The following is an 11,427-nucleotide window of genomic DNA, read 5'->3' as shown; positions in this document are numbered from 1 at the left end:
ATAGTTGATCATAATGAAACCGGATTTTAACTATATCATTTAAGCCATTCATAGGTTTAAATTCACATTTATCATCTTGGAAATTCAGCAACTCTCTATATGTAGGCAAAGGTGGGATCCAGCAGGTTCTCACCCGTTCCCGCCGAGAGTGGGCTACTAATTATTTTGTGTGTGCCGAGAGGGGGTTACTAATTGGGTCTGCTTTTCCGTTAGAAATTCCATTAGGTCCCAAAATCATAAAGTCCAGTTGTTTCCTATGTGGCTGGTTAGCGAAGGTAGAAAACGGGATAATTCTCCCTGTCGGGCTGTTTTAAAAACATGTTTTAGAAATATGGTAAAGTTCCTTGTTTAAGGAAAGTATCCCTCTTTTGATTTCTAGAAACAAAATGAAGTATTTGAAAGTATTAAGTATTTGACAGGCAGTCAATTAGAGGAGAAGTCGTTGTTTCTGTCGGCAGCAGACGATAGGACTTGCTATAACGAGTTTAAATTATGGACAGAAAGATACCAGCTGGAAATTAGGAACTTTTTTTTACAGTAAGAGTTTTTTACAGTAACAGAGAAATTATTAATGCCCCGCCCCCAGAATGCCCGGCCACACCCCCATCGTGCCCCGCCCCGCCCCATTGGCGTTACGCCACTGTTTGAATCCCACCACCATGGGAACCTGTTACTAAAATTTTTGGATCCCACCACTGTATGCAGGCCATTTTTTCTTGACTATTCACTTCTTTTCTAGCAGAAGCTTCAACTGGAGACAACCAAAGAGGACCTCCACTTGTAATCAATCTTTTATATTTCAACCATATCCATAAAAGCTCCTTCTGACATAATGACTGGAAAAAAATCTTTGTGCATCTTTCCCAAATAACCATCCAGATCTTCTGTCAACTCCCTTCAAATCTAAAAGCCTACTATTCTTCAACAGCGCCCATTCCCTTATCTGTACTAAAGAGGCAACTTAAAAATACAGTTTTAAATTTGGGAACATGAGGCATCCCCCCCCCCTTTCCTTTGCACGTTGGACATTTTAAATTTTAATTCTTGGTTTCTTACCTTGTCAAATAAATTTACTTGTGTCTTTTTGCCATTGCTTGAAACATGATGCTGAGTTGATTATTGGCATGCCTTGGAACAAAAATGACATTCTTGAACTTGGCAATTACGCGGGCCTTCCCTTGCGATTGATCCGGAAGTTGAAGCTGGTCCAGAATGCAGCGGCACGGCTACTGACAGGTGGTGATTACTCAGACCATATCACCCCTGTGCTACGCCGTCTGCACTGGCTCCCAGTGGAGTTCCGGATCGTCTTCAAGGTGCTGGTAATAACCTTTAAGGCCTTACGCGGCATGGGGCCCTCATATCTACGGGACCGCATCACCCCTTATGTCCCACATAGGCCACTGCGCTCGGCAGTGGCAGAATTGCTGGTGACCCCTAGCCCCGCGACGATGCGGCTGGCCTCGACCCGGGCCAGGGCCTTTACGGCTCTGGCCCCAGCCTGGTGGAATACCTTACCCCCATCAGTCCGGGCCCTGCGGGATCTTGGTGAGTTCCGCAGGGCCTGTAAGACAGAATTATTCCACCAGGCCTTTGGAGAGGCTGGCCGCTGTTCTACTGCCCCCCACTGAAACTCTGCCGAATTTCCATCTTTGTCATCTCGGTTGGGCCTGCTGTGACTCCATCTGGGCCCCCCTGTTCCCTCCACTTCTTCTTTCCTCTTTTCCCTTGTTTTTAGCCTTAGGAACGGGCGCCTGTTTGAACTGTTTTATACGGGTTGAATGGCTTGGATTGTTTTAATTATATGTAATTGCTGCCGGAGTTTTAATGTTTACGTTATGTTGTTGAGTTGCTGTTAATAACAGCCATGTTGTTGAGCCGCCTCGAGCCCTTCGGGGAAGAGGCGGCCTATAAATCTAAAATATAAATAAATAAAATAAATAAATAAATATATTCATTTTTTTCCACGGATATTCTTCTCAGAAAGGACACGTTCATTCTATTCCGTCTCACTTCATTCCACACTTTAATATAATTATTTTGATATAGCAGACAGTTCTCCAAACCCTTTTACTTTGGTTTCCACATGTTAATTGGATCTTCCAAAAGAATCACCACGTCATCAGCAAATGCCATCAGTTTATATGACTGTTCACCTGTTGTCAATCTTTTTATCTGACCTTCACTCCTTATATTTCCGTTAAGTATCTCTAAACTCAAGATAAAAAGCAACAGTGAGAGAAGGCATCTGTCTCCAGTTCCCTTTTGTATCTCACACACTTTTCAAACATTTCACCATTTACAATTATTTTGGCATATTGTTTAGTATAAATTGCCTCTCTGCCTGTCAAAAAGTTATTTTCAAAACCCATTTTTCCCAGTGTTCTCAACATAAATGGCCAAACGTTGTCAAGTGCCTTCCCAGCATCCAAAAAAATCGGGGCTAATTGCTTGTCACTGTTCCTCATGGTACTCCGACAAATTCAAGATTCTTCTGACATTATCTCTCAGTTGCCTTTTTGGCAAAAATCCACTCTGTGATCTTCACGTATAAGAGTTCTTAGAACAGCCTTTAACCCTCTCACCGGAATCACTGCAAACAACTTGTAATTCACGAACGAGTGAGATTGTTCTGTAGTCCTTAACTTCTGACAGGTCTTGTCCTTCTTTTGGGATCAGAGTAATATTCACCTCTCTCCACAAGTCTCACAATTTCCCTCTTTGTAATATCCTATTCATAATTATTAGGAGTGGTTCCATCAATAGGTCTGCAGCCACTTTATCATATGGCGCTATCGCACGGTAGCCGCCACCTCACTCGGAACCAGCTCCTGCCGCCTCGTCCATCCGGTCGCCACTCTCACCTCCTTCGAACCTGCCTTCCCCGATTCGGTGTATGAGTGATTTATAACCGCTAACCCCGTAATGTCCATGCCGGCCCGGAGGCGCCTTATGCAGGACTTCAAAAGACTACAGGAGGATCCTCCGGCTGGAGTAAGCGGAGCCCCGTCCGAGAAGAACATTATGGTTTGGAACGCGGTCATCTTTGGGCCTGAGGGAACCCCTTTTGAAGATGGAACTTTCAAGCTTACAATAGAATTTACAGAAGAATATCCAAACAAGCCACCTACTGTTAGATTTGTGTCTAAAATGTTTCATGCAAATGTCTATGCAGATGGTAGTATATGTCTGGATATTCTTCAGAATCGTTGGAGTCCTACTTATGATGTATCGTCCATCTTAACATCCATACAGTCTTTACTGGATGAGCCTAATCCAAACAGTCCAGCAAACAGCCAGGCAGCACAGCTATACCAAGAGAATAAGCGGGAATATGAAAAATGGGTTTCTGCAATAGTAGAACAGAGTTGGCGTGATTGTTGACCCTGGATGATGATTTATCGTATGGCGCGATATTGTCTGGTAATCCATCCGATCCAGGAGCTTTATTCAACTTCACTTGGTTTATAGCTTCTACTAATTCCGTTGTTGAAATTGGACTATTCATTATATCTTTTGTTAATTTAAGTATTCGTCAACGTTGTCCTCCCACAATCTTCTGTTTCCAAACAATTTCGAATAATACTTTAAAAATGCACTCGTAACATGTTTTCTCATCTGACACCATATTACCTTTACATTGTACTTTAGTAATAAACCTAGTACTTTCTTTTGCCTTTCTTAATTTTGCTGCTAACATATTTCCTGGTTTGTTTGCCCATTCAAAAGTCTTTTGTTTTGCAAAATTCAAATTGGATCCCATTTCGTTTACTAGCCACATTGATATTTGTTGTTGTAAAATCTTAATACGGAGCACAATTTCTTTCTTATTTGGACATTTCTTTCTTCACTAACAAGTCTTTGTACAGTTCTGGGCACCACAGTTCAAGAAGGATATTGACAACCGGTCCAGAGGAGGGCAACCAAAATGGTGAAAGGTCTGGAATCCATGCCCTACAAAGAGAGACTTAGGGAGCTGGGGCAGCGGTGGGATTCAGCCGGTTCGCACCACTTCGGCAGAACCGGTTGTTAAAATGGTGCTTGTAAACGAACCGGTGGTTAAATTATTTGAATCCCACCGCTGGCGGGGGGTGTTTTGTCTGGTGAAGAGATGACATGATAGCCATGTTTAGATATTTGAAGGGGTGTCATGTTGGTGAGGGAGCAAACTTGTTTTCTGTTGCTCCAGAGACTGGGACCAGGAGTCATGGGTTCAAGGGGAAGGAAAAGAGATTCCACCTAAACATCAGGAAGAACTTCCCGACAGTCAGGGCTGTTCGACAGTGGAATGCACGACCTTGGAGGGCGGTGGAGTCTCCTTCTTTGGAGGTTTTTGAACAGAGTATTTCCCCACATGCTTCATTGAAAAACAGTTTATGTAAAAACAGTTATACACTATTGTACAGGTGATACTGTAGACCAAATTAACTGGCATTTCCAAGACAAATGACTGCTAAAATTGCAACTAGTGAACTGTTATGTTATATCTTTGGAGGTTTTTGCACAGAGGCTGGATGACCATCTGTCAGGAGTGCTTTGACTGTGTGTTCCTGCACTGCAGGGGGTTGGCCTTGATGGACCTTTCTGGTCTCTTCCAACTCTATGATTCTATGATCTTTGTGAAATGCACAACAAACTGGTGGATCCCACTGTCACAGGATGTGCTGATGGCAATGCTTTAAAGGCAGAGGTGGGATCCAGCAGATTCTCACAGGTTCCCGAGGGTAGGTTACTAATTATTTGTGTGTGCCGAGAGGGGGTTACTAATGGGTGATTTTGCCATGTGATTTTTGCCTTAGTGACGCCCCTCCTCTCAGCAGTAGCGCGCAGAACTTGAAGTAGTCTAGCAGGAGGTGCACCGGCGTGCGTGGCAGCCTGCGCCTGCGTGCATTCGTTTCCCGCCCAAGGACCGGCGCAGCCACAGCCCCGCCCAGGAATGCCCCGCCCCTGGAATGCCCGGCCACACCCCCATTGTGCCCCACTCAGCCCCATTGGTGCTACGCCACAGTTTGAATCCCACCACCATGGGAACCTGTTACTAAAATTTTTGGATCCCACCACTAGTTAAAGGGAATCTAAAAAGGGATGGACAGCTGACTTTGTGGAGGGTGGGCTATGGTGGCTATTAGTCAGAGCGGATAAGTTTGTGAGTGGTCCTTAGCCACCGTAGCAAAACGGAAACTTCCCGCATTCCGAAGCAAGCACGAGGCACGGGGGCTTCCTCCCAGGAGAATCATCTGCCCAGCCACTGGGGGAAGCCGCAGGTGGGCCTGTTTGGGTCTGGCTGACCCGCTGGGGCTCCTCTGACCCCCTTGCCCAGCAAAGCAGGGGTTGAGCTGGGAATGGGAGGGCTTGGCTTGTGCCTTTCTTTCCGGCTGCCCCAAACATATAACCAGGAGGCCAAAGACTCCTTGCCTTCCCCCCTTGCCCCTGCCCCTGCCCACTGGTGCCCTCACCAAAGGCCCAGAGCCCACCCCCCCCAACCTGCAGGGCAGGCCTTCTTCCCACCTCTCCTCGCCGTCAACCCCCAAGAGTATTAGGGCAGGTTTCAAATGACCTGGAGCCTCCTCGGCATCCTTATTTTTAACTGCAGGTGGATACATAAGCCCCCTGATTGGAGTGAAACCCGAGCGACTCGCTGTCCATCCGGCGGCTTCAGCTCCCCCTCCCTCCCTCTCTATTTTGGGTTTTCCCGAGTCAGCACCTCACAGACTCCCAACTCCCCCCACCCCACCCCCGCTTCCCGCAGATAGCACATTTTGTACCCAAAGCCTTTCGGGAGGAGCTGCGGGCGTGGAATGGGTGGGCGGATCCCTTCCTCTACGGGCTCCCCACCGAGGGGAAAGGAGGCCGGAGGCCCCAGAAAGCAGCGGAGAAGGGGACCCCAGAGCCCCACACCCAAATCCCACATAGCATCATAGAGTCAGAAGAGACCCCAAAGGTCATCAAGTCCAACCCCCTGCAATGCAGGAAGACACCATCAAAGCGCTCCTGACAGATGGCCATCCAGCCTCTCTTTGAAAACCTCCAAAGGAGGAGACTCCACCACCCTCCAAGGTAGTGCGTTCCACTTCAAACAGCCCTGACAGTCAGCAAGTTCTTCCTGATATTTCGGTGGAATCTTTTCCTTCACCTTGAACCCATGACTCCTGGTCTTAGTCTCTGGAGCAGCAGAAAACAGGCTATCATGTAACCTTTTCACCTTCTCTTCACCAAACTCAACATCCTTAGCTCCCTAAGTCTCTCCTCGTAGGGCGTGGACTCCAGACCTTTGACCATTTTGGTTGCCCTCCTCTGGACCCGTTCCAGCTGGTCAATGTCCTTCTAGAGTTGTGGTGCCCAGGACTGAACACAATATTCCCTCGATCTAGACACTGTACCCCTATTGATACAGCCCACAATCACATTGGCTTTCTTGGCTGCCTCCTCACAGTGCTGCCTCAACTTGTGAAGGTCAGCTTGTGAAGATGAAAAAATTCTCATCTGCAAAATGATGAGAAAAGGACACTTTTGATTCCTTTGGTAAATTTTTTTTTTGGGGGGGGAGCGAATAAGGGCTCACAAGTTCCCCTACTCCAGTGATTCTCAACCTTCCTAATGCCGTGACCCTTTAATGCAGTTCCTCATGTTGTGGTGACCCCCCAACCCTAACATTTATCCATTTTACAGATGGAGAACACTGATGCAGGGAGTCTTAGGCAACCCCTGTGAAAGGGTCATCCGACCCCCAAAGGGGTCCCGGCCCCCAGGTTGAGAACCACTGCCCTACTCCAAATGAGAAGAGAATCCCAGAAGCATCATCCTCACTCTCGTCTCAGAGTATCACAGCCCTGCCATAGAGTGTTCAAACCTAGATGGCATCCTAGAGGTCATCTAGTCCACTCCCTGGACACTGCAGGAATGCACAACCACAGCATCCTGGAGAGACGGCCATCCAGCTTCTGCTTCATGGCCAGCAGTGGAGGAGACGCCATCACCTCCTGAGGCAGCCTTTCCCACCATTAATGACCCCTGAGCCTTACGAGGCTTCTCCGTGTATTCTCTCTGCAGTCCTTGTTCCGTCCCATTTGCACCCATTTTTGATGAGTTCTGCCCCCTGGAGTAAGAGAGAGCCCACACGACAAGATTCCATGATTCTAAGATTTCTTCCCTTGACAGGCCTCTGAAGAGGCCAGCCATAGATGTGGGTGAAATGTCAGAAGCAAAAGCGACCAGCCTGACAGAGGATGGGAAGGAGGAGGAGGACCGGTAAACGGAAGCTCCAGCTGGGCCAGACAGAGGTGCTGCTGGTGGATGGAGAAGCTGCTCCAGCTGTGCAGATTCAACCTGTCTCGGAGGGGGTTGTACTCCCCCCTCAGGGAACACGTTCATGCATTGGGGGTGCTGCTGGATCCTGGAGGTGCAGGGCTGCCCTGTGGTGTGTAGGACCTATTATTATTCTTGTAGATTTCACAGCTGCCAGATCTTTAGCTGGTGTTGGCCTTCATTACAATTCGAGCCTCACCCAGAGGCCTAGGAAGTTGTAATGTTTCGGTGTAGTATTCGTGCGGATCCCAGCAGGGCTGCCTTCTGAAGTTGACAGATGTTGATTTTGTCAATTTGAAAATGTTTCAAGTGCTGCCCTAGTGTTTTTGGGATGGCGCCCAGCATGCCGATTACCACTGGGAGGACCTCAGCTGGTTTGTGCCATAGACGCTGAAGCTTGATTTTCAAATTGCGGTATCTAGTGACCTTCTCGTGTTCTTTTTCAATGACCCTGCTGTCACCGGGGACTGCTATGGCGATGATGATGATGATGATGATGATGATGATGATGATGATGATGATGATGATTTTGTAGATTTCACAGCTGCCAGATCTTTAGCTGGTTGTTGGCCTTCATTACAATTCGAGCCTCACCCAGAAGGCTAGGAAGTTGTAATGTATCGATGTAGTATTCGTGCGGATTCCAGAAGGGCTGCCTTCTGAATTTGACAGATGATGATGATGATGATGATGATGATGATGATGATCATCATCATCATCATCATCATCATCAATCAATCAATCAATCAATCAATCAATCAATCAATCAATCAATCAATCAATCAATCAATCAATCAATCAATCAATCAATCAATCAATCAATCAATTTTGTACACTGCCCTCCCCTGATGGCTCTACTCATATGAGTGGAGAACAATTTAAAACATCCAAAATTTACAGTGCAAACTTACGGCTCTATTGGTATTAAAACACAACGTTCTAAATTACAGTTCCTTGCGTCCAGTCACTAAACCCTCCCACCAGAGAGAGGGATGGTGGTTCCCTCAGATGTTATGGGGACCACCAGAAAGGGGACTACCGAAGGACAGCACATCAGCGGCTGGTCTCTCCAAAGGCCCGGTGGAACAACCCGGTCTTACAGGCCCTGCGGAACTCACCAAGGTCCCGCAGAGCCTGGACAGCTGGAGGAAGAGAGTTCCACCAGGCCGGGGCCAGAACTGTAAAGGCTCTGGCCCGAGTGGAGGCCAGCCGTAACATTGAGGGGCCACGGACCACCAGTAAATTGGCCTCCTGTAAGGTTGTGGTTTGATTTTTGTTTTCTGTCTCTGCCAGCCTGGCCTTGGTAACATTCTGTGAACTGGGCTGCGTGCCCGGGATGGCTGCATTCGTTAACCTTGTTGTCTGCGCTTATCATATATGTTTGAAGCTTGCCTTTCTCTATCGTGGGAACCTGTACTGGGAGCTGTGGGCGGGAATAGAATCGTCCGTATAAGCGACGAACGGAGGGGGGAGGTCAGAATCTGCATTCCGTGTGTAGTATATCATGAAGCTTAAGAAATAAAGAACTCTGTAAAAGTTACTTGATTTCTGGTCCTTCGAGGTTCCTTACACCTCCGCTGAGTGCAGAGACAGAACTGGGACATGTGGGGTGGACTTTTGTCAGTTTCAGGGGGCTCATCGGGGATGAAAAGGCACAGTTGTGTGATGCAGAGACTGGACCTCAGCAGTACTGAAAGAGATGCCCGTTTGCTCCTGCTTCTTACCTTCAAGGCCCTGAACAGCTCCGGCCAGGTGGGTTATAAATAAAGGAAATGGGTAACTAAATATCTGAAGGACCATCCATACTATCCAGCTGAAATCTGCCTCTCAAGTTCTGCTATCTGTGTCCCCAGCTTCAGAGTGGCAGCCAGGGACAGGGCATTTTGTATGGTGCCCCCCCAATCTGTGGAACACCCTCACCTGATACCCCCTTCCTGAAGGAGCAGCCTGGCTGGGAGCCTGGTGTGGCGCCCCCCCATGTCATCTAATGGGTGGCGCCCGGGGTCGATTTACCCCCCATGTCCCTCTGGCAGATACGCCACTGTCCTTTTCATTCCGGCTTTTTATGAGAGGTTTTTAGTTTACCACCTTTTAAAAGGCCTGTTTATGTTTTCGGGTTTTTATTTATTTGACGTAGATCCCACCTTTCTCCCCACCCCCGGGGTGGGAGGGGACCCAAAGTAGTGTACATTGTTCTCCTATCCTCTGTTTTATCCTCACAACAATCCTTTGACATAAGTTAGGGGCGGAGAGTGTGCGACTTCTGGCCCACAATCACTGAATGAGCTTCCAGGGTAAGTGTCGGGATTTGCAACCGGGTCTCCCAGACACGAATCCAGCCCTCCGCTGCTCTGCCACACGGGCTGTTCATGGTTTGTTCTTGTATTGCAGTGATGGCGAACCTATGACACAGGTGCCAGAGGTGGCACTCAGAGCCCTCTCTGTGGGCACGCACAAACAGGCTGGCCTGGGCCACTGGGCTCGATTCTTAGCATTGAACCTAAGACCTAGTTTTGGGGAAGCAGTGTAGGTAACCCTGTTAAGTGCTGTTAAACCCCACTGATTTTCATGCAAAGAACTAAAGTGCGATCCTTTACCCGGGAGTGAGCTTGGTTGCTGGCAATGGGGCTTGCTTCTGAGTAAACCCTCCTAGGGTCGTGATTCACCCGTTCGAAGAGTTGCATGGTTGCTTCAAAGCAAAGCCAATGACTAATGGGTGGCGCCAAGGAAGAAGTTCTGGCAGCCATTGATAAACTAAATGTTACCAAATCCCCTGGCCCAGATTGCATTCACCCAAGAGTTCTTAAAGAGCTCAAGCATGAAATTGCTGATCTTCTCACTTTAATATGCATCTTATCCCTGAAATCAGGCTCCATCCCTGAAGACTGGAAGATGGCCAATGTCACACCAATCTTTAAGAAAGGATCTAGGGGGGACCCGGGAAATTACAGGCCAGTCAGTTTGACATCTGTTCCTGGTAAATTAGTAGAATCTATCATTAAAGAGATAAAATTATTAAACATGTAGAAAAGCAAGACCTGCTGAGAAAAGAGTCAAGCATGGCTTTTGCAGAGGCACAAATCCTGTCTTACAAACTTACTAGAGTTCTTTGAGGGTGTAAACAGGCATGTGGACAGGGGTGAACCGGTGGACATTGTCTACTTGGATTTCCAAAAGGGCTTTTGTGAAGTTCTTCACCAGAGACTGTTGAGAAAACTCAGCAATGAAGGAATAAGAGGGGAAGTCCTCCTATGGATTAAAAACTGGTTGAGAAACAGGAAACAAAAGAGTGGAGTGTAAATGGGAAGTTCTCTGTGGAGAGAGATGTAGGGGTAGTGGTGTCCCCCAAGGATCCGTTTTGGGACCAGTTAACTCTTTAACCCTATTCATAAATGACCTGGAAGTAGGGGTGGGTAGCGTGGTGGCCAAGGATTTGCAGATGATACCAAATTATGTAGAGGTGGTGAGAACCACAAAGGATTAGGAAGAGCTCCCAAAAGCGGACCTTGATTGATAATTAGGTGAGTGGGCTCAGAAATGGCAAATGCAGTTCAATGCTTAGCAGGAAATGTAAAGTGATGCACACAGGGGCAAAAAATCCAAACTTCACACTACACGCTACAGGGGGTCCAGTGCTATCAGTCACAGACCAGGAGAAAGGGATTTGAAGTGATCTTAGTTGATAGTTCCATGGGAATGTCCAACTCAATGCATGGCAGCTGTGAAAAAAAAAGGCAAACTCTATGCTGGGGATCATTAGAAAAGAGGAATTGATAATAAAACTGCAAAGATTGTCATGCCCTTATATAAAGCAGTGAGATGCGACCGCGCTTGGAGTACTAATGATGTCCAGTTCTGAGTCGCTTAGCATCTCCAAAAAAGGATATTGAGGAGACAGAAAAAAAGAAGTGCAGAGAGAGGGCAACAAGGATGATTGAGGGACTGGAGCACCTTCCTATGAGGAGAGGGCTGCAGCGTTTGGGACTCTTTCGTTTGGAGAGTGACTGAGGGGGGATATGATTGAAGTCTACAAAATTATGCATGGAGTAGAAAATGTTGACAGAGAGAAATTTTTCTCTCTTTTCTCACAATCACTAGAACCAGGGGCATCCATTGAAAATG

At 47.3% G+C, this 11,427-nt stretch overlaps 1 protein-coding gene across 1 annotated transcript; it reads left to right on the top strand.

The window, feature by feature from the left end:
* The first annotated feature begins 2,829 nt into the window (after positions 1-2,829).
* On the top strand, positions 2,830-3,431 carry LOC125439022 (ubiquitin-conjugating enzyme E2 A-like). The gene has a single exon (XM_048507860.1). It carries the CDS (start codon positions 2,926-2,928, stop codon positions 3,382-3,384), a length of 459 nt encoding a protein of 152 aa, XP_048363817.1. The 5' UTR covers positions 2,830-2,925; the 3' UTR covers positions 3,385-3,431.
* Positions 3,432-11,427: the final 7,996 nt, after the last annotated feature.

This window comes from Sphaerodactylus townsendi, linkage group LG01 (assembly GCF_021028975.2).
Source record: "Sphaerodactylus townsendi isolate TG3544 linkage group LG01, MPM_Stown_v2.3, whole genome shotgun sequence".
NCBI lineage: Eukaryota > Metazoa > Chordata > Lepidosauria > Squamata > Sphaerodactylidae > Sphaerodactylus > Sphaerodactylus townsendi.
The sequence above is the reverse complement of the archived record's forward strand: the minus strand, read 5'-3'. Positions and strand labels throughout refer to the sequence as shown.

Excerpts from the sequence above, each read along its gene's own strand:
- LOC125439022 (XM_048507860.1), top strand. The coding sequence starts at position 2,926 with ATGTCCATGCCGGCCCGGAGGCGCCTTATGCAGGACTTCAAAAGACTA.